The sequence below is a fragment of the Episyrphus balteatus genome, chromosome 4, assembly GCF_945859705.1.
Source record: "Episyrphus balteatus chromosome 4, idEpiBalt1.1, whole genome shotgun sequence".
NCBI classification, from domain to species: Eukaryota; Metazoa; Arthropoda; class Insecta; order Diptera; family Syrphidae; genus Episyrphus; species Episyrphus balteatus.
This window is the reverse complement of record NC_079137.1, coordinates 28003203-28030291: the sequence shown is the minus strand read 5'-3', so window position 1 is coordinate 28030291 and position 27089 is coordinate 28003203. Positions and strand designations below refer to the sequence as shown.

At 31.8% G+C, this 27089-nt stretch overlaps 1 protein-coding gene across 1 annotated transcript in view; it reads left to right on the top strand.

The window, feature by feature from the left end:
• The first annotated feature begins 17585 nt into the window (after positions 1–17585).
• Positions 17586–27089, top strand: part of LOC129917667 (spondin-1) — a 115857-nt gene continuing 106353 nt past the window's right edge. Inside the window, exon 1 of the mRNA XM_055997707.1 lies at positions 17586–18312. Coding sequence (XP_055853682.1) covers positions 17871–18312 — 442 coding nt within the window. The 5' untranslated portion in view covers positions 17586–17870. The remainder of the gene's footprint in view (positions 18313–27089) is intronic.

The following is a 27089-nucleotide window of genomic DNA, read 5'->3' as shown; positions in this document are numbered from 1 at the left end:
TTTTTTAGAAAGTTGCATCTTTCCACTCACCTAACTAGGACTTATACTGGTCAGAACCGACTGTAATTGCACAGTTCCTCTTAAAATCGCTTAGACAAACACATATATAAATTTCGACTTTACAGAATAAAGTTTCGTTTAATGCATGTAAACTGCACACCTTTAAGTTAGTCTGGCAGGCACTTGTGCACCTCAAAAAAGTCTGGCAATTTTTTTTTTGATCTTCTCGATGGGTAAACTAAATTCTATAAAAATTTCAGCCTTACAAGAGCAACTTTTTTTAAAATTTTTTTTTTACACTTTCAAGGTCATATATATATATGATGTGCACCGCTGAGGACTGCCAGACCAAGATATTTTTACTTAGCATGTTAAAAATGACCACTGTAAGAATTTTCAGCCTTACAAGAGCTACCTTAGTCAAATGTGCCACTAGCTCTCCTACTATAAAGGTTTAAGTGTAGAAACAACTCAATCAATATGTCTTAAACATAACTTGATTTCCTTGTGTTCAATTCATATTTCTAATTTCAAGAAAAATTTATATATCTTTTAAGAACTGAACAAAATTTGCTTTGTAGATACGTGGTTCACGCAGAAACGGGACGATATGCATTTTCGATGGCACATGCAACCTTACTTAACTTTTGGTTGCGAAAAGAAAATAAATATGTAAGTAGTCTGTGGCAATGCTGTTTTTGGAGCTTTTATGACTTCAATCTATTCAAAATTCTGATTTCTAAAATTCTGCTTAAAATCAATATATGCAAATTAATTGATTGCAAATATTAAAACCCTAAGGGCCAATTGTGTCCCCGAGAATCAAAAACAATCTATTCCACTTTTTATGAAAAATGAGTTAGAAACGCAGTTTATCTCAATTTTTCAACCTCTTTCTTTTAGTGTGGTTGAGCACTTTCAAAGTCAACTTGTTCCAGAGTTATACTTTATAGAAATATTACAGTTTGAATCAAAACGAATGTATTCCACATTCTTCACATTTTTTGAGAATCAAAACAACACTATTGCTGATATACTGATTTCAAAAGAAAACTATTCCTATGCATGACTTTCAAAACACTTCTATTCCAAAATTAATTATTAAATATTTTCGGAACGCGTTGGGTGACAAAGGAAAGCACAGTCAGTATAAAATCAAAAGTACATGTTTAATTCGATTCAGAAGTTGTTTTTTTAATAAAGCGGAAAAAAGTGCTTCGGAACGTTTAAAATAACTCAATAAAAGAAAAAGTGGATTAGATTGTTTTTGATTCTAGGGGACACAATTTTTCAATAGCCAGTTAAACAGTCAGTTAGTACTTATTCCCCTGATAGAGAAAAAAATCATCATTTTTTCAACTTCTGCTTCTTTCAGAGGCGAATAAAAATTATTCTAAGAAATAATCTAAACAAAAATATTGTGCCAATTGTCAAAGCTGTTTTGAAGAAAATAGCGATAAAAAATGCAGCGGAACACAAGAAAACAAAAAGAATTATGAATAAAAATGACGTTTCATTTTGAATATTTTTGAATTTGACATTTTTTTTTGTATTCTGTAGAATAGATTTTTTTGATTGAAAAATTCAATGTTGTTATCTGATTGTTTATGAGCCTAATAACTTTATTCGTCGGACAGTTAATTGAATGTTTATTAGAAGATTGAAAAATCGACTCTAAATAACTTAATTTTTTCTTATAATACAGTAAAATAAGGAGAAAAAAGGGGTAAATCTCGGAATGAATGTTAGTAGAATTTTTTTTTACTCAATATCTTCCTTTTGCCATTCTATAACATATCTCAAAAGTCTAGAAAAATCTCATGTCCGCTTGTCGCGATTTCAAGGTCAAATCGCGAAATGCAGATTTTCAAAATTAGCAAAAATAGGCTATGGTATTATATACACATATGATACATGATTTCAAAATATTTTTTAATGCTGATTCCAAAAAATCTAAAATCAAGACAATCTGACGTCTCTGGAAAAAGTTATACCTGTTTTTCATCTGCCAACTCATATTATTATAACAGTTGCAAACTTACTGCCGAAAAACCCTTAAAAGTTATGGTAGATGAACCAAATTTTGCATGAAGATTTTAGAATCCATCATTATTAAAAATCAAAACAATCCATTACAAAAAATATATATACCTACGAAATAATGGTATTTTTTGATGGAGGGGCAAATTTTAGGATATGCACTAAAGAAGATTCTTGTTCATCTTAGGAATAAGTGCTAATAGGCTAATTTTTTCATTTTAATCTTTGTTTGGATGTTCTTTAACTACCCTCAAAAATCTAAAAAAATCTCATGTCCGCAAGTCCTAATTTTCTTGGTTTGAAAATAAGGTGCAGATTTGAAAAAATTGAAAAACTACACTTCAGATATTTGTGTCAGATCAACATGAATAAGGTGCATTACTTTTCAGGGATGGTCAGGTTGACTTGTTTGTGAGTTTTGTTGGATTAAGTGTTACAAAATACCTTTAAATCATGTCGCTTATGTTGGTATACATATAAAAATTTAAACTTTTCTTATTAATTTTTTAAAATCTGCACCTTATTTTCAAACCAAGAAAATTAGGACTTGCGGACATGAGATTTTTTTAGATTTTTGAGGGTAGTTAAAGAACATCCAAACAAAGATTAAAATGAAAAAATTAGCCTATTAGCACTTATTCCTAAGATGAACAAGAATCTTCTTTAGTGCATATCCTAAAATTTGCCCCTCCATCAAAAAATACCATTATTTCGTAGGTATATATATTTTTTGTAATGGATTGTTTTGATTTTTAATAATGATGGATTCTAAAATCTTCATGCAAAATTTGGTTCATCTACCATAACTTTTAAGGGTTTTTCGGCAGTAAGTTTGCAACTGTTATAATAATATGAGTTGGCAGATGAAAAACAGGTATAACTTTTTCCAGAGACGTCAGATTGTCTTGATTTTAGATTTTTTGGAATCAGCATTAAAAAATATTTTGAAATCATGTATCATATGTGTATATAATACCATAGCCTATTTTTGCTAATTTTGAAAATCTGCATTTCGCGATTTGACCTTGAAATCGCGACAAGCGGACATGAGATTTTTCTAGACTTTTGAGATATGTTATAGAATGGCAAAAGGAAGATATTGAGCAAAAAAAATTTCTACTAACATTCATTCCGAGGTTAAACCCTTATTTGACTGGATTATTAGTTAAAAAAATACAGAAAATATTTGTTCAAATAAAAAGGTTCACTGTACACAAATTTATGTTCATACTTTTACCCAAAAAATTCAAATGTAGATATATTTTTCCTCAACCAACGATTTAGAAATGTTGCTTATAAGCCGTGTGAACCAAACCAGTACCTGCACGGTGATCTCTTAAAACGGTACCACAAAATACTTTTCCAAGAAAATTTGATTTATTAGTTGAATTAAGGAAACATCCAAAGGAGACAACTTTTCTTATTCAAATATTCTCGTCGCATCACAGAAAAAAGTATCATAAAAAAACTCCAACATAACAGAGCCAACCAATCGTATCAAATTTATTCATTCGAATTCAATTGGAAATTAGGATATCATTATGCGAAAGTCTGGAGGATACGTTCAAGATTCCATTTGCCTCCGGAAGAATACAGCACAGTCAGCAGGATGAACCTGATTCCGGCGCATACAATTCCCCATCACCTGTCGAAGAGCATCATATAAATAATCCAGACTGTAGTCTGAAAGCACAGACCAAGACCACTTTCCCGGTAGAAAAAAAAAATGTATACAAAAAGAAAAAAAAAGACACAATGCGTCCTCCCAAAGGATATGTCTGTTCCGAGAAATCAAATTTGAAAAGGAATGTATTGCACCTCTCCTCCGAGGCATCACTCTTCGTCTTGATGATGCAAAGGTTTTTATTTTTATTTTCTATTTGCATCTCTTGAATGCAGTTTCGGACGAAATTTTGGATGGGGTTTCTGGTCGCCTTTATAATGAGATTGAAATTTCCATCAAAACTAACGAGCCCAGCGGCATTGTGGCATCCGCTCCAGAGATTTGCACAAGCGTCGCCTTCGACGATGAATCTGCCAACCTGTGGTGCTGTTCGTTGCTGAACCCCTTCAGGGTAGAAGTGCATAGGTACACATTATACGTACACTATATATATCTATCTACAACACATCACTACCATCACTAGTCGTAGGAGCTCCTCAAAGTTTATACAATGTCAGTCAGTCGTACCCCGTAGTCGATGGATGGGATATAAATTTTATACAGTTTCCAAAGGAGGATCTGTGAGAGAAATATGAAGTATGGGCCGCACTAATCAGACGTTTTGATTGAAACGAGATTGAAGTGGCCCTCGAGTGCGTTTCTAGAGTGTAGAGTGAGTTATAAAGGGCCAGCGTGAAATGATGCATTCATAAGGAAAACACTGTTCAAGTGGCCTGGCAAATTTGATTTATTTCTGCGGTTCATAACGAGGGCAACAAGAAAGTGTGCATGCACCCGTTTGTAGGCGAACCGAGTGTGCTGGGTGATTGATGGGCTTGTAAGTTGTTACTGCTTCCATTTTGTAGATTACTTTCAATTAGTTTGATCTCTAAAGTGATATCTAGCAATCCAATGTACGCGGTAGAATGAGTTTTTGATGAATTTATTAAGAACGAGGTATTACTAAAAATAAGGTTCTTAAAAGTTATATAGTACCTAATTAATATTACATGGAGTTCATTTGCAAGTGCATTACTTCTGTAAGAATGATTTGCCTTGATGTTTTGTTCAATTTTTGTAAAAATACATTACAAATTGTCAAGTTAGAACTTTTAAAACAATTACAAAATATACAGGGTGATTTGCATAAAATGTGACAAAGAGCTGGAGCGTGTCGTTTGGGTCAAAAATAAGTTAAAATCATATGGGAGAGGATTTTATTGTTAGACGCATTTATAAAACACTAATTTGCAGATCTGGCTTTTCTTTCTTTTTTTATGTCCAACATAGCAATGATTTACTTTCATGTGAGAAATCGCAGAGAACTTCATTGAATCGTCAAATCGTTTCAAAAGTCAATAATTTTGTTTGAATTTTTGAACAATCTTAGCGAAATTGTTTTCAAATATAATATTAAAAATGTTATAGCTAAATAAAATATGTGTTTAATTATTAATACAGTCAAATAAGGAGAAAAAAGGGGTAAATCTCGGAATGAATGTTAGTAGAAATTTTTTTTGCTCAATATCTTCCTTTTGCCATTCTATAACATATCTCAAAAGTCTAGAAAAATCTCATGTCCGCTTGTCGCGATTTCAAGGTCAAATCGCGAAATGGAGATTTTCAAAATTAGCAAAAATAGGCTATGGTATTATATACACATATGATACATGATTTCAAGGTATTTTTTAATGCTGATTCCAAAAAATCTAAAATCAAGACTATCTGACGTCTCTGGAAAAAGTTATACGGGTTTTTCATCTGTCAACTCATATTATTATAACAGTTGCAAACTTACTGCCGAAAAACCCTTAAAAGTTATGGTAGATGAACCAAATTTTGCATGAAGATTTTAGAATCCATCATTATTAAAAATCAAAACAATCCATTACAAAAAATATATATACCTACGAAATAATGGTATTTTTTGATGGAGGGGCAAATTTTAGGATATGCACTAAAGAAGATTCTTGTTCATCTTAGGAATAAGTGCTAATAGGCTAATTTTTTCATTTTAATCTTTGTTTGGATATTCTTTAACTACCCTCAAAAATCTAAAAAAATCTCATGTCCGCAAGTTCTAATTTTCTTGGTTTGAAAATAAGGTGCAGATTTTAAAAAATTAATAAGAAAAGTTTAAATTTTTATATGTATACCAACATAAGCGACATGATTTAAAGGTATTTTTTAACACTTATTCCAACAAAACTCACGAATAAGTCAACCTGACCATCCCTGAAAAGTAATGCATCTTATTCATGTTGATCTGACACAAATATCTGAAGTGTAGTTTTTCAATTTTTTAAAATCTCTACCTTACCTTCAAACCAAGAAAATTAGGACTTGCGGACATGAGATTTTTTTAGATTTTTGAGGGTAGTTAAAGAATATCCAAACAAAGATTAAAATGAAAAAATTAGCCTATTAGCACTTATTCCTAAGATGAACAAGAATCTTCTTTAGTGCATATCCTAAAATTTGCCCCTCCATCAAAAAATACCATTATTTCGTAGGTATATATATTTTTTGTAATGGATTGTTTTGATTTTTAATAATGATGGATTCTAAAATCTTCATGCAAAATTTGGTTCATCTACCATAACTTTTAAGGGTTTTTCGGCAGTAAGCTTGCAACTGTTATAATAATATGAGTTGACAGATGAAAAACAGGTATAACTTTTTCCAGAGACGTCAGATTGTCTTGATTTTAGATTTTTTTGAATCAGCATTAAAAAATACCTTGAAATCATGTATCATATGTGTATATAATACCATAGCCTATTTTTGCTAATTTTGAAAATCTCCATTTCGCGATTTGACCTTGAAATCGCGACAAGCGGACATGAGATTTTTCTAGACTTTTGAGATATGTTATAGAATGGCAAAAGGAAGATATTGAGCAAAAAAAATTTCTACTAACATTCATTCCGAGGTTAAACCCTTATTTTACTGGATTATATGTTGGAATCATGTTTTATTAATTCGTGTTTCTGTTTTGTAAATGTATTTTTGTGTGTCAAAATTTTTATTTATAACTTATAAGAGATATGATAAGAAAGTGTTGAACATTGTTTCAAAAATGTATGCTTTTAAATTAAATTTAACAAATAAAAAATTACTTCTAATACCGTTTTAAATTTTACATACAATTTTTAAACATAAACAAAAAAAAATTTTTAATAAGACAACTTCATTGAACAATGAACATAGTGAATAAAGTGGAAACACTGTGATTTTAACGTACTTATTTTCTTAGAAAAAAAAAATAATTTTGTTTAGTTAAAAATAAAGTCGACTGATCTACGATGTTACTCCAGAAGTCCGTGAACAATCACCAAATGTCTTTGTTTTTCTTAAGAAAAAAAAGTTACGCATACACCACAGTGACCCCATATGTTTTGCTTAAGAAATTAAGAAAAAATGTATTGCTGATTGTAATGGTATAATTTTACCATTTACAATATTGAATATGAGATTGAATATTATGAGATGCTTTCTCCGAGGCTGCATGTAAGCTGGTCGAATTAGGCGAGGTGAAAAAACGAACTGCATCTAATCACAAATCCAATAAAATAAATCTTATGTTTACAGAATTCAGCCTTGTTTACAGTAGGTACTCTAGAACATGTATGCAAGTGTTTTAGGGATGTCAGAAAAATTGGACATTCTAATGGTATCGTGTAAGAGATTCATCACATTACCAACATCATGGCTGGTGAAGCATGGTTAAGAGGGTAACTCTTGTACTGAATACAAAAAATGTATTAATGTGCAAAAATCATTAAATTGCTCTTTAAATTAGCTAAAACAACTTCTCAGTTTTTTTTTTCAGCTACAAACGAGTTATGACATTTCATTTCTTAGTATGAATATGCTTAAAAATAAAATTCTCACAGCTTTTAAAAATTAAAAAAATAATAATAATTCCAAAAGTTTTGTGTACCTACCTATGCTTATTTAAAAAAAAGATTATAAAATTTCATATCAATTTCTTTAGTAAAAAATGATAAACAACGGTCTGGAAAATTTTTGTGTGTTGGGAAGTGTAATCAATAAACTATAAATTCAAACATGTTTTCACATTAAATAAAAATTCCAAGTCTTCTTACCTAACCTTATACATTTTTACAAAAATATTTTACTAAAGTGCCTAAGATAATAACTTTAAAAGGCCAAAGGAAGTAAGTACAAAAAAAGAAGGAAACGCTTTCCGTTTTACTTCATTAAAAACTTGACAACCCAAGTTAACTTAAATATACAAAATTATGAAGTCACATACGATTTTACGAAGAAAAATTCCGTCTTGGTAAATTCATTCCCAAGGAAACCGGATAGTCTATTTTAACTTTATTCACTTCACCTAATTAAAAGTTTCTGAAACCCCTATTCAAATGACAATAATTCATAGAAAATGAAAAAAAAAAAAAATAATTCAAAAAGACACCTTTTCTGGAGTAATTGCCTCACATCTCGGTGGAAAGACTGCCTGTCCCAAAGACAGGAAACTGTGATAAAAGTAAAATTAATACAAAAAATAAGCCCCCTTCTGCTGGCCTTTAAAGACCACGACAACAACGGGGCGCAAAAGGCGTGCAGTACTCGTAAATCATTTAAAAAAGAAAACAAAAAAACAAAAAAAATACTGGAGCCATGTTGCGGTACTGCTGCGCGTTGATAATAATTCACAAACAATGCAATCATAATCATCATCATTAACACTCGACAAAAGGACCTTGCACGGTAAGCCTGCTGCTTCTTCTTTTCACAAGTACCACACGGCAAGCATCCTTGACTGCACCAGCACAGATATAACCGTTCCCCGTTGCAATCCCCATCCCAGGCCCACAGTGATTCTCTTACCAATGCCATGTTAATGGCCATTCAAAAGGAAGCCATAACCCTTAAATGCATCTTTCTCATAACCGCAAATATGCTGCGTAATTATGTGGAAAATATTCCTCATTAGCATTTTTTGAAAGAACTGTATTTTTTATATTCCCCGACCCCCTCCGTAAAGACACCCGTTTGCTGCAGTACCTACAATAACTAGGTACTTACAGTTACAGTAACAGGATGTACCTTCCTACTAGAAAGTGTGTCAAAAAAATGTATTGCAATTTATATACATATATATTTTTTTTTTGGCTTCTATAAATTTCTACTTGTTGCAGCTTTGCAGGAATCAGAAGAAGAAAAAGACCATCTCCTCGAGCGTGGAAGAGAAAACAATTCAAAAAGAAAACAGAATATCCTGCAGGAATAGCTCTTTACCTAGTTTCATCGTTTTTGTTTTTTCTTAAGCGCTCCTTCAACTGGAGCCCAACCCGCCATCACAACAGTGTAATTGCAATTTTCATTTTTAACATCCTTGGGGATGACGATGACGGCAAAGCGGGGACGCTTGAATAAGCAAAGGCAAACCTTTACTCAAACAAACAGATTTCACATCTATTCCAAGAATGTCGTCCTGAGAGTCTGCAACACACATATATCTTAACAAAAAAAAGAAAACAGACGGAATAGAATAAGACAGAAGTGACAAGGGCGAAATTGCCATCGTTGGCGGCGAAAAATCTGGGATAGTAACGCAGAACAGGTGGAATTTCTTGATGAGATTCGTCGCTCTTCTCACAAAGAAAACCGTTTGAATTATTCGACTTTCGAAGTTCATCCTAGTTTCGGTTTCACAAAGCGCAAGTCAAAATTATAGTGAGAAATCATAAATGAGAGAGCAACAATGCTGCGATTATTTTCATTTCCCCAACTTTCAACATTAAATTATCCAGTTTTCTATGTTTACGTAGAAAGTGGGTGACTTATGATGATGGGTTCAACATTGAATTGTCAAAGTCGATTGGTATGGGAAATTATTTGTATCGGAAAAGACTGCCAATAGAGGATGACCCCAATGGTCACTTTTACTTGTAATTAAAGCGCACAGCGTCAACGGTTAAATTAATGATTTATATTGACAGATATTTTTAATTGACAATTAATTTAATTAAATAGAATGAGTCTCATGGGAAGGGAACTAGGTGTTTGGAAGTGGGGGAGGGTTTATTGAAAATAGATAGCACAGTTGCTTGCTGAAAATATAATAAAAACATAATTTAGAGTAACAATACCAAATTGAACAAAATTAATATCTATGTATTAAAAATTGATGAAATATACACACGTTAAGTCATTTGTTTAAAGATAAACTTTTTGCAATCAATTTTTATGATATAGGTACATGAGCGTGGGGTGAAAATCCATTTTTTCTTGCGGTAGAGGAAACCCGTGAAACAATAAAAAAGAACTTGAGATAACATTTAGATGTAAAGTCTGTTTTTTCTATACCACTAGTATCTTCATAGAAGTATTTTTATAGAAGAAGAATGGTACCATAACTTTATTGGACAAAAGCAAAATGACTTTCTGGAAAACTGTTATGAAATGTGATAATTTTTGTGTACTGTAACTGTATTTGTGGTTGGTTAATTGTTTTTTGTTGAGAATACGATGGATTATTTTAGCTATTTCGCGATATTATCAAATTGTTTAGAAATATTCTGGAAATTCGTTCGTATTTCAGTTTAAAACATTTTCTAAGTTTATCACTGTTGAATTTGCGGTTTTCTTTTTTTTCTTTCGGACCTCGAAAGTTCCCACCTCTAAGATTTTGACTCATTTTTATGAGGACTTTTTTTGTCATGCGTTTTTAAGCGTGTTACGATACATTTATAGGAGGCCCATCTATAAGAAATAAAAATAAAAATGCAAATAGTATTTTTAGTCAATAAAAAAAAAAAAAAAAAAAAAAAAAAAAAAAAAAAATACTATTTGCATTTTTATTTTTATTTCTTATAGATGGGCCTCCTATATATATATTTTTTTTTTTTTTTTTTTAGTCAATAAAGTTTTAGCAATACAAGATGTTCTACTACGGAACAGAGCAAGGTAGAAACGGAATCGGTGTCATCCTTGCGGAAAAACTTCTTGGAAGCGTTTTGGCCATTTCGAAGTCCAGTGACCGATTGATGTCTCTTAAACTGGTGATGGAAGGAAAGGTGTGGAATATAGTCAGTGCATATGCTCCCCAAATTGGGTGTGAGCAGGTGGAAAAAGATGCATTCTGGCTAGACTTCCACAACCTCATTAAAGACATCCCAAAGGAAGAGCTTTTGTTTGTGGGTGGAGATTTAAATGGACATGTGGGGAACGGCAACGAAGACTACGAGGACTGCCATGGTGGCCTTGGATTCGGAACTAGAAACCCTCCTGGTGAAGAAATTCTAAGCATGTGCAGGTCACATGGTCTTATAGTGTTGAATACCATGTTCATTAAACAAAGCCGACACCTTATCACTTATAGCAGCGGTGGAAATGAAACACAGATCGACTACCATCTAGTATCTAGTTTCATGAAGCCGCTAGTGAAAGACTGCAAAGTGATATTAGGAGAAGCGATCGCCCAGCAACACCGTCTCCTACTGACAGAATTTTTTATGGAGACGAAGGCAGCAAACAAACAAAGAGAGGCTACCGGAGGAATCAAGTGGTACAACCTGGACAAAGGAAAAGGCAATGCATTCATCTCTGTTATGAGAAACTATCTGTGCGGAACCATCAGCAGACTACAAAACGAAGAGTGCAGAGTACAAAATATGTGGGACTCTCTGCAACGAACTTGCTTGTCGAAGGCGAGGTCACTGCTAGCAACATCAAAAGGAAACTACCAACGGGAAAAAGAAACATGGTGGTGGAGCGATGAAGTCAAAGCAGTGATATCAAGGAAAAAGACCGCTTTCCAAGCTTGGTCCAAATGCCCCTCTCATAATAGAGATGAAAAAGCACGACTCGAAATGGACTACAAGCGCTACAAGAAGGAAGCCAAGAAGAAATGCGCCCAGCATAAAGCAGAGAGTACGGAAAGCATGTATCGCGAGCTTGGGGAAATATCTGATCCAGCTGCTGATGCAAACCAGGCTCTCCAGGAACTGCGACATGCCAAGATGAACAAGGGTGCAGCCATCTTCAAAATTGCCGCTCAAAGGAGAAGGAATGCTCAGGAAATACGTTCACCAAAGTTCATTAACGATGCTCAAGGCCTACTACTTGTGAATGACGACAAAATTCTCCACAGGTGGCGACAGTATTGTGATGAACTCCTAAATGAGCAATTTCCCAGGATATACTTTCCAACAGCCGAACCTAATTTAGACGAAGTACCCGACCTTACAGTCGAAGAAGTTAGCGTGGCGGTGAAAAACTCCAAGAAAGGAAAAGCTATTGGTCCAGACGAAATACCCTCTGAGTTCTGGAAGAAGATGGGAGACATTGGGTGTAAATGGCTCACGATTCTCATCTCCAAACTCATTAGCGGTGACCAAATGCCAAATCAGTGGAGAGAAAGTTTCCTTCTCCCAATCTACAAAGGAAAGGGGGACACACGAAACTGTGATAACTACCGATCGATTAAGCTGATGTCACACACCATGAAGATCGTTGAGCGGATTTTGGACGGCCGACTGCGAAAAATAATACGGCTGTCCGATGACCAGTGCGGGTTTGTCTCGGGTAAATCAACCACAGATGCCATACAGAGTTTAAGAATCCGAATGGAAAAACACCGTGATTCCTCAAGGGATTTGCATATTGTGCTGGTTGATTTCGAAAAGGCATTCGATAGACAACCACGAGATCTGATTTGGGTGTCCCTGAGACAGCGAGGGGTTCCGGAAATCTACGTACGGATGATCAAGGACATGTACGATGAAGTAAAAACGAAGGTAAAATGCCCCGCAGGAGTCACCGAAGAGTTCCCAATCAAAGTCGGTGTGCACCAGGGAAGCGTCCTGAGTCCTTTGCTCTTTATTACAGTCCTTGACTTTCTGCTTGAAGGAAAAGTGACGGATCCGAAAGTGAATCAGTTATTCTTTGCTGATGATGGAGCCATCATAAGTGAAGATCCAACATCCTTGCAACGAGCACTTGATGTGTGGGTGGATGTTTTGGAGGGAAGTGGGTACCGGATAAGCGCGAAAAAGACAGAATATCTCTGCTGTCCATTTTCTGATCCAGACGGCCCTATTCCGGACATTTACCTGAATGGAACAACACTTCCCAAGTGCGAAAAGTTCAAATATCTTGGATCTATGATCAACAACCAAGCTTCTTGTGATGACGACATTAATCACCGAATAAGTGTAGGGTGGATGAAGTGGCGCGAAAACTCTGCCATCTTCTGTGACCGAAAAATGCCCCCTAAACTGAAAGGAAAGCTCTATACTGCAGTTGTTCGCCCGGCACTTACATACGGTTCACAATGTTGGACAATGTACAGAACGTATGAGAGTAAACTGACAGCAGCTGAGATGAAGATGCTTCGTATGACAGCAGGAGTAACAAAGCTTGATCGAATCAGAAGCAAGAAAATCCGAGGAAGCCTTCACATCAAAAACACCATCTTGGATAAAATACAGCATGACCGTTTAAGCTGGTACTGTCATGTACAAAGACGAAACCCTGAGAACCCAGTTCAAAAGGCGATCGCTTACGACGTTCCAACGCAATCGCGAAGAAGAGGCAGGCCTAAGAATTCATGGAGAAGACAAATGCAACGACAACTGCATTCAGTTGGCCTTAGACATGGAACAATTCAAAATCGAGAAGCCTGCCGACGTTTCCTGAGGTCAACCCGGCGAACCCCACATGCGGAGCCGTAGTGTGAAGCAGTAAAGTGGGAGAGTTGTGACCCCATCCGAGATCATGACTATCGTCGATAATGGAAAAGAAGAAGAAGAAGTCAATAAAGTTTTAGCTTATATCAAAGCTTAAAATTAGTTTTTTTCAGATATAAAATGAAGACGAGTTCGTACACCGAAAAAAAATTGATAATAACAGCTATCAAATTAACATTTTTGAGTGAAAAGTCGTCCAACAATTAATATATCAATTTTGATATGATTATCATATCATTATGACATTTTTTAATTCTAGATTGAAAATAAAAATTTTAATTTGTCAATTTAAATATCAATAATTTATTATAATGATATTTCTTTCTTTTTTTTTTGTTAGTTTAAGTATTTTCTTTCTTTTTTCTTCCGCCGGTGCGGAAGTGATAGAATGACATTTGGCTATGTTAGTGTCAACAATGACATATGTCGGTAAGCAGTTTAGTGTGTTTTCGAGGATCGATAATACAGTTCATCCCGAGGAGTTCACAGATTGAAATTTGATTCGGATCGAGTAGATTTCCGGGGAGTGAGTCACAGCGTCTTCTGTAATAGGCATGAATAATATTGATATTATTTTCTATACATAGGAACTATACGCGATATAATTGTTTCATTGTTTTGTCCCAAACTATGAGAAGTAAAATCTTGCTGCCGATCAAATTTTTTCTCAGTAATTCATACATTTTACTTCGAAAAATAACAAAGCGCCTTTAAATTAGTTCAAATTTATTTAATATTTCTCAATAATTTGGAATGAGAAACAGATGAAAAATTGATATGATAAATTGATAATAAAATATCAAAAATTTGATATTTAAAAAATATCATCGTTATAATAAAAATATTGTTTTGATATATTAATTATCATAAAACACATTTTTTCAGCATTTTTTGCTGATATTTAAGAAATATTAATTTGATGTTTAAAAAATGTTTAAATGATATTGGATTTTTTTTTTCAGGGTAGTACAAATTTTGGCTGTATGGCAAGGAGCATTGTCCTGTTGAAAAAAATGCTCTGCAAGTGTAACAAAAAGGCTCCAGCCCAAAAGCCCAAGTAACAATTTGGCTTCCACAAGGTCCAATTTCTCGATTCTACAAGCTATAGTTTGTATAGGTTTAGTTTAAGGCTTGATTACGCAAGTCAACCATTTTGGAAAGAAGGAGGTCTGCATTGTGCATATCCAAATTCATAATAATGTTGACTTTTATGCAGTCAGTATTTAACATAGGTATATTTTGCTACCTAGAACAAAAAACCCTTAGCACTCTTGAATTCCAAGAACTGTGCTTGACAGTGCAAATATTATGTTTGACCAAAATTAGTCAAACAGCACTGTAATTTCACTACTTATTTCCTGTGGAGCTATGTCCCTGCGCTTGCTTGTTTTTATTTAAATTTGATACCTTGTTTATTAATTGAAAAAAGGGCACAATATATTGTTTCGCAAAAGATAATAAAATCAAAGCTTTAATATAATAGATACCTATGACAAATGTACATATTTCATAAAGTTTTAATGATGGAGTAACTAAAGCTCAAAAATGGCAATATTAGGGAACGCCGAACAGCTCTGATTTTAATGATCTTTTTTTTCAAACATCGGTAATTAAAAATACTTTAAAGATTAATTGCAAAAAAATTTTTGCCAAAAGATTGTCTAGGCAACTAAAAAAAAACACCTATATGATAGTAAAGGACAATCTTCCATCGGTTATTCAATGAATGCAATTTTCTCACAAATTGACTTCAAACACAAAAAAAATATTTGAACACAACGGCAACACCTACAATATTTAAATATACAATTTTAAAAAGCTAGAAGCTTATTCTTGTTTGCAAAATTAATATTAAGTAAATTGAGGAAATTTTTTTTGAAAAATGGTAGATTTTGAAAAAAAAAAATTTGAACAAATTTTAACATGTCCTTTTTAAAACTTTTTCGTAATATAAAAGTCTTTTATTTTTAAATTTTTCTGGCCACATTTATTATGATTTGAAATTATAAAAGGAAATGTCAATATGTATTACACTATTACAGTTTATGAAAAAAATTGAAAAAAAATAACTTATTTTTTTTAAAGTTCAACATTAAAGTTCTTTTTTCTTCATTCAATAGCCCTTATTATTGAAGGTTAAATTGCAAAAGTTTAAAGATCTTATTTGCCAAAGTCTTTGAGAAAATCAATTATTTCAATGCAAAAATATATTTATGGCCAAAAATTATAAAAAAATTCCATATTTTACTACGAAAAAGTTTGAAAAAGCAGTCAATTAAAATTTTGTAATAACATTTTTTTTCCAAAATTCTGAGCTGAGGACCATTCATTCAAAAACTCTTGATTAAACTTTAACCTTTAACTGGCCTTATCTTTGCCAAACTACGTTTGATTTGAAAGATTTTTTTTGCAACCAATCAAGAATTTATTGCAGTTTAAGTTTGTGTCAAAACTTTTTTTTTCTGCGGACTACCGTTTCTCCACAATTTTGCATCAAACACAATTTTCTTCGTTTTTTAAGTTGTTTTTTACACTTTCATATCATTTAAGTCAAAAAAACACGTTAATGAGTGTAAATTTTGTGTGCTTTTAATTAAAGCCCAGTTTATTTTCATAAAAAAAAAAAGTTTTATTTATTAAAAAAGGCTACTAAAAGTAATTAAAAAAAAAAAAAACAAACATACTGAGTGAATGAAAAAAAAAATGATTTTTAAATAAAAAATTAATTTAAATGAATTAAAAACTTTTTCTGAGCAATTGTGGTTAAGAAAAAAACAAATAGATGAAGCTCAGAAAAAGTTTTAATTCATTTAAATTAATTTTGTATTGAAAAATTATTTTTTTTTTAATTCACTCAGTTTGTTTATTTTTTTTAACTACTTTCAGTAGCCTTTTTTATGAAATAAAACCTATTTTTTTTATGAAAATAAAAAGGGGTTTAATTAAAAGCACAAAAATTAGTACTCATTAACGTGTTTTTTTGACTTAAATGATATGAAAGTGTAAAAAACAACTTCAAAAACGAAGAAAGTTGTGTTTGATGCAAAATTGTGGAGAAACGGTTGTCCGCAGAAAAAAAAGTTTTGACACAAACTTAAACTGCAATAAATTCTTGATTGGTTGCAAAAAAAATCTTTCAAATCAAACGTAGTTTGGCAAAGATAAGGCCAGTTAATAGTCCAGTTAATAGGACAAGAGAGCAAAAATCATAAAAACCGTGGTAACTCGAAAACGGGACGAAAACGAGAAAATTACCTCTTAAGTTTTTCGACTTAAAATGACCTCAGGAATCCATGGTTTTCATTTGGGGCGGTGACTGTGGGACACCCTGTATATTCGATATGATTACCTATATCCAACTAAGAATATTTCGTTCGCTCTATGCTTATGACAGCTCTAACCAATAATACTAATCAAATTTGATTGTAACAATCTCTGTTGTTTTTTTTTTCTCGCGGTGTAAAACCTATATTATTTATCAACCATTAAAAAATTGGAGCTATTTTGTGTACATTTAGTTTTTGTCCGCACCCTATTATCAATTACATTTACCCCATTTAAGAACTTAAAAAAATATTGAAATCGATCGACCTTTTTTAATTGCTTTCGCAGGAACAAAAAAAACCATAAACACACCTAATCAGTCCCAAAAATGTTGGTTAAGGGTAGGTTCATGTATGCTTATACCTACACATTTTGCCCTTAACAATTGATTCAATTCAACCCCAATCTAAAGGTCCAAGTATATCAATAATAACAACAGGTAATAAACACCTTCAGCCACATCGCCCACATTGCGTATACGCTTTAATGCCATTTTACAAACCATCCAAAAGCAGGGGTAGCTATATCACAGCATTCGCAATATCGTTGTCCACAGAATGTGTCCCTTTTACAAACTGCACAAGCTATACAGACACCATCCATACACCAACACAACTACCATTTAAGTAGAATAAAACAACAACTTAACACACGAGAGCGAGGGTTATCCCCACAATAAGAGAGAACTCACTGAAAGTGTGTATTTTTTCCCCATTTTCGAAGAAAACATTGTATTTCTCCACTTTCTCTGGGTATTTTCGCTTTGAACTACATATTTGTGAAGAAAATCAACACAACGGTATTTGGAAAAATTCAGTTCACTTCGACTCTGTAACGGAAACGGATGCTTTAAGTTGCTTAGCCAAAAATTGAGTGGAAACAGTTCTCGAGGTGTCTTTTATATATTTTTTTTTTTGATGATACTCTTGTGCACTTTGTGTGAAGGAAAATCCGCTTTTGGTGATTTTTACTATACACCCCCTTGTCGGTGGTGAATTCCGATTATTCGATTGAAGTGTTTTATAAAATAAAAAATAAAAAAAAAATAAGATAAATGTAGAAAATCCAAAGTGATTGAATTGATAGTGAGATAGAAAAATAAAGAAAATTGTAACAAAATGAAAGAGCAATCAGTTTTGCTCTTGATGCCTAGTGCCGTTTCGTTCCGTCTTTTCGGTATTTTGATTTTCTTTGCTGTTGTCGTTGCTACTGCAAATGCAGCCGTAGCAACAGTTCCATCGTCCTTATACGCGTATACCGTTGCCAACCCAAATAATGAAGTCGACAATACGATTGTGAATTATTCTACAAATTTAGCCTACAATCAATTGCTGCTAAATCAAAACCGAAAGAATTTCTACTTCAAGGATAATAACAGCAACAACAACAACAATGCCGATAGAATTTCCGCCACTGCAACTTCACCATCATCGACCAGTGGGTGTACTCTGGACCGGTTGGCTGTGTATAAAGTTGTCCTGCAAACTTATTGGACGAGGGATTTATTCCCGAAGCACTATCCCGATTGGAGACCATCAGCACAATGGACTAAAACTTTAGGTATGCATTAAATTCCCAGATACAAAAGACAAGATATGGAAAGATTGATCGATATTTCGTAGCAAAGGAGGTTTGTGTTTCGATTGTCATTTGAATTGAAAGGGAAGGGGTCCTTTTCAGATACCATTTGTCGCCTTTCAGAGGGTTTTGAAATGCTATTGTCAGGGTTTTTAGACGTTTTACTGATAATTGCAAGACTCCAATTTGGGAAGACTTAAGAAGTTTAATTGAACATTATAAAGTTTATATTGCAGGTACAATATTTGTTGAGTATAATGTAAGCTTGGAGAAACAATTGGAGTGATTGTGCTTCTCGAAATCGTGGAATGAATTAATCAAATTTAAAATAATTATTTATTTTAAAGGGTATCTATGTATATGGATACTTTTAAGTTTTAAGTATCTCATATCAAAGTAAGATATTATGTACATAAGAGATCGAGGGAGGTATGTGCTTTTAATACGTATATTATTCTTTTAAAAATAATTTGTAGGCTGGTCCGTGAAATCAATAATTTTAAATATTTATTTTTATAAAGAGCTTCTACTGGCAGTTGTGTGTTTGTTTTGAGGTAAAACTGGATTAAATAGAACCACTTAACCTTAAAGGAGTATTTTTAATGAATACATTTTACGTTAGCACTTCAACATACATAAATACTTGCTACATATGCATAAGTATGAACATGATGAATATTATTTAATTAGGGTATAGGTAGATGAACACTGAAAAATGTTTAGAAAGTAGGTATATTTTAAAATATGTACATTTCAACCATTTCAAAAGCCTGCTTGTCCCTTTAAAAAAAGCTTAATTGATATGTTTAAAGGTCTCTATTTCAATTTTACTTAATATGAATTAGCCGGTTCTAGTTTCTGAGATTCTAGCAGATTTATTTAACCCTCTGTCGGCACACGGGTGCGAATTTGGCAGGACAAAAATAAAAAAATTACGATTTTTCCAAAAAGTGGTCACAAAAAAGTCTCTTTATAAGGGTAAAAATATTTTTTTTCGGAATTGTGAATACAATATTCGAATTCCTCGGAATATTGTACATCAATTTCATACTTGATTCGCTATAAAATATTGTGACCGAAAAAGTTCTAGCGACATGAAAAAGTATAGACCAAATTCGCACCCGTGTGCCTATCACATCACAAAAAAGAGGTGTGCGTACAGAGGGTTAATGATTCCGATCACCAAATGAATAGAAAAGAATTTTTAGAAAAATAAAAAAAAAAACAGTTTTAGTAAATACAATTACCTACCTATACCTACCTAAAATCTTTAAACTTTTTGAGGTTTAGAATTAAAAAAAAATACAAAAAATATGTAGGATGTAGGTATCTAAATCAAATCAAAAATTGAATCAAAAACAAGTTGCCAATTTTAATTCTTTTATTAAGATGCATTAAAAAAAAAATATCTTCAAAATCTTTATAACCGTTTTTTAAAACTAAAAAAAAAAAATTTAAAAAAAAACTATAAATAAAATTGGTATGCCATTTTGTACCAATTATAAATGAACACCTTAAATCAAAATGTAAAAAAAAATTCAATGGCCTATTTTTTTATTTTGTAAATAAATATTTTTTTTTAAAACTTTATTTTTGATATATATTTAAATTATATTAATGCTTTTGTTTAAGGAAAATTCGTTTAATAAATAGCTTGGGAAAAAAAAACAGTAAAAAAAATTATATATCAGTTACTGTTAATAAACTCCTTTTGGAAAGTCGCCAAAAAACGCTAAATACCAAGTTTGATGTTAATCGATCCATCGGTTAAGGCTTTAGCCACCCGGGACCCACTTTTTTTAAATCTCTATTATCGTAATGTCATGTCTGATTGTTATCTCATTTTGTTTTACGATTACATAACTTCATATTTTGGGCACAAAGCCAAAACCACCAATCTGCAATATTGTATTTTTTGAAACTCATGCAAAGTTTTGGCTGCTGGGCAACAGATGGAGGATTGGGGTCGACGCAGTGAATAGCGGGGCCGATTTCAGGTTAAATGGCGCAGTAAAGTGAAAATATGTCATATACGCAGTTTTGGCTTTGTGTCGACGATATACAAAAGTAATAGTATATATCGCAAGTAAAAAACACTTAAAAACGAAATTTCAAAATCAATAATCAACTTGTTTTCAAAAATTGGTTTTTAAATTATCTACTTTTAAAAATCCAAACATTTTTCTTGTTTAAATTCAGCTAAGTCGGTACTATTTCTTTTCTATCGCTTTTCCATTTTGGTTATATGACAGGTACCTACATGTTAGTTCCAGTATAAGAGTATAATACATAAAAGTATTTTCATGTTGTCATAAAAACTTCTTCCAAATATTTAAAAGATTCAAAATTAAGGCCTTATGATTTCAGTTGAAAATTTATATCAGTTTCCTACTCCATTTATGGCTATTTTTTTTTTTTTTCATTTTGTTTTTTAACAAACTTGAATACAAAATACTCTTTAAGATCATAAATTAATTCTGATCACCAAGGGGGTGCAAATACACTCAGATAAAAACATTGTACTTCAACAGTTTTACATTTCCCCCCAGTAAAACAATTATTTGGGTTAAAAAATTACCAACATCTTGTTCTTAGTTTGACAATTTCAACAATTTATTTCTTTTAATACCAAAAGCTTTTTAAGCTTGTAACAACTAAATATTTTTGTTGGAAGAATTGAACTCTTAACGATTATTCAAGAATGGATTGTTAAGTTGACAACAATGTTTTTTTTTCTCTGAGTGTACCATTAGGGTAGCCGTGGCGTTGACCAGGGGTCCCAACGTTTTTCAGGGCATCGAGTGAGATTATTATATATTGTATAGGGAAGAAACCTGTTAAAATGTTCAGTAATTTTTTACCGAATTCCAAAAAGGAGGAGGTATTCAATTCGTCTGTATTTTTTTGTATGTTTGTTACATCATAACTTTGAACTGAGTGAACCAATTTTGTATTGGAAAGCTAGTGTGTGGTCCCATTTCAATTCGTTAAGTTCTGGCCATAGAAACTATTAGAAAAACCATAACCAGTTTTGATCCATGGAAGTCGGTTTTGTTTTTTTGATAAAAATGATTATTTCATTAAAGTCCGTTCATCTAAACGTGAAAAGATAGACACTTCTCCACCCACAGTAAAAAAAAATTCTTCTATTTTACTGCTTTATAAGAATACGTTATTATTTTTCATCGCTTAAGCTATGATTCTCTTACCAAATATTCTTATAGTCACTCCTTAACTAAATCTAACATCAAATCAACCAGTATGACTCAACATCACCTTGAATCAACAAGTTAGCGCACCCCTTCAATCAAACTAATCGATTTTTTGTGACAAAATATCCAATTTCTTAAAGTTTTTTTCCACACCCATCTCCCTCTCACAAGAAAAAAACTTAAAACACAACAAAAGGACATCACACTTAAATAATAATGTGAAAAAAAAAACAACTAATATCAAACTCACTGGTATCGAGTATGATAAAATATAGAAACTTAATATTCGGAAGGTACTGCAAAACAAACAAAACCCACCCGCTTGAACTTCCGGCAGCAAACGCCCAAATATTAATGAATTTGACAAAAAAAAAAAAAAAAATAATACAAAACCAAAAGGAAGGCACTTAAAAGACTTCCATTTTAGGATATGTTGAACTTCTTATCGCAGTTGTCCAACTCCCAAGTAGTTATTCATCCAAATGGATGACCATGAAGAGCACAAATCTGGGGAAAAACTCCTTCAAATCCCTGATACTAGTTTTTATTATACTCTACAGTAATAATATTTCCTTTGAACGAAGGAGAGCGTGGGGTCGGGTTGGGTGAGAGAAAAAGGATCAAATGAACATTAATACACTTCTCATATAAATGAGCATTAGAAAATCCTTCATTCTTATTTGCACAATTTCCAGCCAGCAAAAAAAAAAATAAAAATAAAAATAAAAAAAATAACGGAAAATGGAGAATTCAAGCCGATCTAGAGAAAAAAAGGACAAGAAGTAGTCCTGATTTCCTTTCCCGGTCCCTATTCTTTTGCTTTGGTATAGGAAAATCTAAGATAAGCACGTACAAATCGCATTCGTTTTGCTAGCGAAGAAGACGATGATGCCACAAACATAAGAGTGGAAATCCTTTTTTTCCACTCAAAGTTTTCAGTTATTTTTCTTTCTATGAATGTTTTGTATTCGGGCACAAGGACGAAAGGAATTGTGTACAGTTAGTTTGAGGGTTGGTTTGGGGTGGCAAGGGGGAGTTCAACAACATAATAGAGATATCCTTAGTTTATGTATCCTTATGTGGTTCTTAAGAAGGATTGCTTCATGTTGTTTGGATCAACAACAAAGCAGAAGAAAAAAAAAATTAAAATAAGGAATATTATGTAAGGAATCAGAAATCAGTAGTGAAGTCCTTTTTTTGTCAAAAGACAAAAAACAGAAAAAAAAACATTGACAGAGAAGGAGTAAAGGACAATTCCACTCCACCCCAAAAATATACACAAAACACATAAATGCATTGGACAATTGAGAAATAGGATTACAAAATGTCTTGCAAGGATATCGCTAGCAAAACAGTTTTTTTTTTTTTGTTCCGTTTGAGTATGAGTTTTTTTCTATACACTGGTTCTTTGTTCGATTTGAAGAAATTGCATTTTCAGGTTTTTGTTTGTCTATGTATAAGATCTGCAAGGACGACATATTGCAATTATTTGAAGAAGATTTGCGGTTTTGTCATTGCAAATTGGAATGTATCATTTGACAAGGATAAATTGGAGGTCAAGACGAAGGGGAGGATAAAACTGGTCGCTTTTGAAGTAATGTGTATGTTGGATACACACGTTTGAGGAGATTACGTGTAGAATAAGTTAAATTGAGTTTTTTTTTATTTTTAGTAAGAAACGAAGGTGGTTTCTTTAAGGAATTTAATTTTTTGTTTAGAAATATAAAACGCTTTTCGTGACACTATTGGATATTGTATAACCATAATTATTATATACAAATTTAATGTTTTTGAAACGACTTGGATACTATATCAAGGTTAAACTTTTACATTTTTTTCGGAATGAAAATTTAAAGATGAAAAGACTGGTAAGTGCCTACCTAATAAGACGAAAAATTTGAAAAAAAAATTGGTACAAGCTTGTTTCAACACTGGAAAACTTAAATTTTCTAAACGTATGAATGTACTTAAATTTCAAACAATAATTTTTCATAAACGAGTTGAGAAATCAACAATCTGCTATTGGATTAATAGATAATGCGAAAAAAGTCAGGTAGAAAAATAGCGGTAGGTAGCTAACTCATATAAACCAGTTTTGGAAAAGTTTAATTTTCTTAAAATGGGTGAAAGGAATTTGATGAAAAATTCAATAGTCAATTTTGAAGCCAGGTGATCTCCCCCAAACAGCTTGTTTTAATTTTAAAGAATTTTGTTTTTATAAGGAAAGCATTTGTATAGTTTCAATATAAATCAAAATTCAATTTCAAATGTTGAATGTAATAATTACTACTAAATGACAAACCAACTTATTTAATTATTTCGTAGGTTTAAAAAATATAATTAAATTATGTACCTTCATTGTTAGTAGTTAACGATCTTTAAAAAGAAATCAAATTGCATTGTTTTTTTTTTTTTTTGTTTAGCTCAAATTCATTTAAAATTCTTTTAGAACGAATTTTATTAAGAACCAAAGGAATTAATCAAATGGGATGAAGATGGAGAGGTTGTCTATTACCCTTCGTATAAGGGAAAGAGCAATAATCTAAAAACATTTGTTAAAATGAAAAAAATAAAATCTTAACACATAAACGAAAAAACTTATGTTCCTTAACTTTTTGATAAAATGAAAATTTTTTGAACCATTTCTTTGTCAATTATACTATGGGAGCTGTTAGTATACCTATGTAAAAACTTTATACATATATTTTTATTATTTTATCACTGACACATACGTATCTAGGTACGTTTAAAAAAGAAAAAAGTATTGAGCAGAGATTATATTGTTTTTTTTTTTATACTTTTAAAAGTCTGCAGTCTTCACTAGGAAAAAATTTAAGAACAAAAGAATATTAGGGGTACTCCTCATACCCGGTCATACAAAAGTATGACTTTTTTTTTATTCAAAACAAAAAAATTTTTCATCAATAATGGCTACATAAAATTTAACAGTTAATTTATTCATATAGATCCTAAACTATTGCGTTAACCGATTTTAATCTAACAAAAGTTACGTACGGCCCCTTTAAAATTTCAAACGCTTAAGACGAAAAAAAAACAGATAAAACTTTTCAAATATGGGTTTTGGATCAATCATTGTGTCCGGAAAATGGTTTCACAGAATAGAAAAGCACTCGACTTTAAATAAAATAATTCTGCAACACAAATATAATCGAACAAAATTGGAAAAATATTTTACTCGTATCGGTACCAATTAGTGATAGTTTGAAGAGTGTCTATTCTATTCAATATAATATAATTCTCATAACCCCCAACTTTTTGTTGTTTTTTTTAGATAACTTACCCTCGTTTTTCATATCATTACAATAGCAATAATGTTTGTATTCATTACGAATTAATTATTTACACAAGCAACAAATTTAAGTACTTTTTTTTGTTTTCATAAAAAAAACCGTTTCTGATCATATTTTATTCGACCATCCCGAGGGAATCACAAACAAAAATAAACGCTTTCTCATTAGTGGGTGGTGTTGGGACACCCATTGAACTTTCAGCTACATGTTAAACTTTTTTGTTGGAGGTAGAGAAAGTGTATGGTGTGTCCTAGAAAATAATAGCAGTAGAGTTTTTGTAGATTTATGTAGGTATGTATATAAAAAAGAACTAATTTGACTCTGTCAGTATGGATATTTACAGGAGCGTGTCAGGCGTTTTCCTAGAAGGATGAAATAATTTTAAATTTTAATAGTTTCACTGGTTGACTTAATCTTGTTTATTTTTAATTCCTTGCTAACAAAATTTTTTAATGTTTTGGATTCTCTTAAAAGTTTATTTAAAAATTACAAAAACGCCTTTTTTAATAATTTTAATCTCTAAGGCCCATTTTATTCACAAAAAGGGAAATTTTAAATTTTGAATGCGATTTGACAGTTTTCTAATTTTTAATGGAGACTTTAAATATAATCGAGAGTGAATAAATTGGGTCTAAATGAAGTATGTCATTTGATTTCTTATGTAACAAGAATTTTTGTTTTTTTGAAAATTCTTAAAAAAATATATATACAAAACTTCGAAATTTATTCTAAAAAAATTGTCGTTTTAAAGAAAATATTTTTCCACCATTTCAAGTAGGTAAATTTATTAATCCATTTAAAAAAAAAAATGTTTTGAAAAATTTTTTTGATAATCCAAAATTGATTTTTTTAAAGTTTCTCGGCAATTCTGATCTATAGACTATAGATGCTAGTATTGGCACAAACGATCAGCAGGTGTTTATGAGGTTTCTAGTGGTAATACTGGTCGGCAGGTATTAAAAAGACCTTAAAGCGACAAACATTCTCGGCGAACTTGTTCGTGCTCTTTATATATTCGTCCTGTAGCGGCTTGTTCGCGAACTGATTTGGATGAAATCCATCAAAAACGGCACCTTTTGTTATCCGCTCCTGGGTAATTTATATAAAAGTGTTGCTTCTGTTTGTTTTTATTATAATAGGTACAGGATATAGCAGGATAGTAGGTAATGCCATATATTCATTTTAATTGCATTAAAATCAGTGCATGCCAGGGCTTGATAAATAGGAGACCAGGGTAGGGTTCTGTTAGTGTGGCTCAAAACTAACAGGAGAAAAATGGTTGACACAACGCCATTCTCTCTCTTTAAATATTGCTAATCAGTTTTAATGAGCCTTATTGGATATATTATCAAACTAAATAATTTTTTGAAAAAACAAATTTGGGTGCAGCAAACTGCGCAAAAGGACATTTTAAATTAATTACGAATGTAATTTTTATTTATTTGGTCATTTTGCGTTGTAAATTCAATTAATTGCTCATTTCAGTTGAGACCGCTTTTATCGGCTTATTTATATGTTTTTGTGTTTTAGGCTGTAGAGAGGCATCAGGCATATTTATTTATTCGCACATTGTTGGGGTTATTTTTTTTTATTTCTTGTTTTATCCTATTTTAAGGTTATAGATATTTTTAGCGTGAGTGCACGAGTGAGTATTTTATTCGAGTTTTGTGTGTGTAGGTATTTTTTTTTTATTTACTATCCACTTGGTATACGAATAAATTCATGGTATGGTTCTACGTATACTTAAATAAATACACAATCGAGTTTTTCACTCTTAATTAAGAGGTATCTATATTTTTCTGTTTAAATATATTTTTTATTTATTTTTTTTTTATTGGAATTAGTGAAATGTTTTAAAACACACATTTTTAAGCACTTGAATATTTTATTTATTAAAATATAAAAAAATGTTTATGTATGAAGTAAAAAAAAATAATTCGTTTAGTGGTCTTCCTTGTTTTAAAGTTATTGATATTCATTAGCATTTTATTTATATGTATTCTATTTTTATTTTTTATTTTAATAAATAATTAAAAAAAAAACAACAAAAATATTTGACTAAAGGTTTGGGCTTAGAATTGTAATATCAATTGAAAATTTATTAAATATGTTCATGGATTAAAAATAAAAATTCACAAAAGGAAATTTTAATAAATTAAAATAAAACACTGACAATCCTACATAAGAACTCACGTTTTTTTTAGTTTTTATTTTATTCATAAGCAAATGTAGGCTT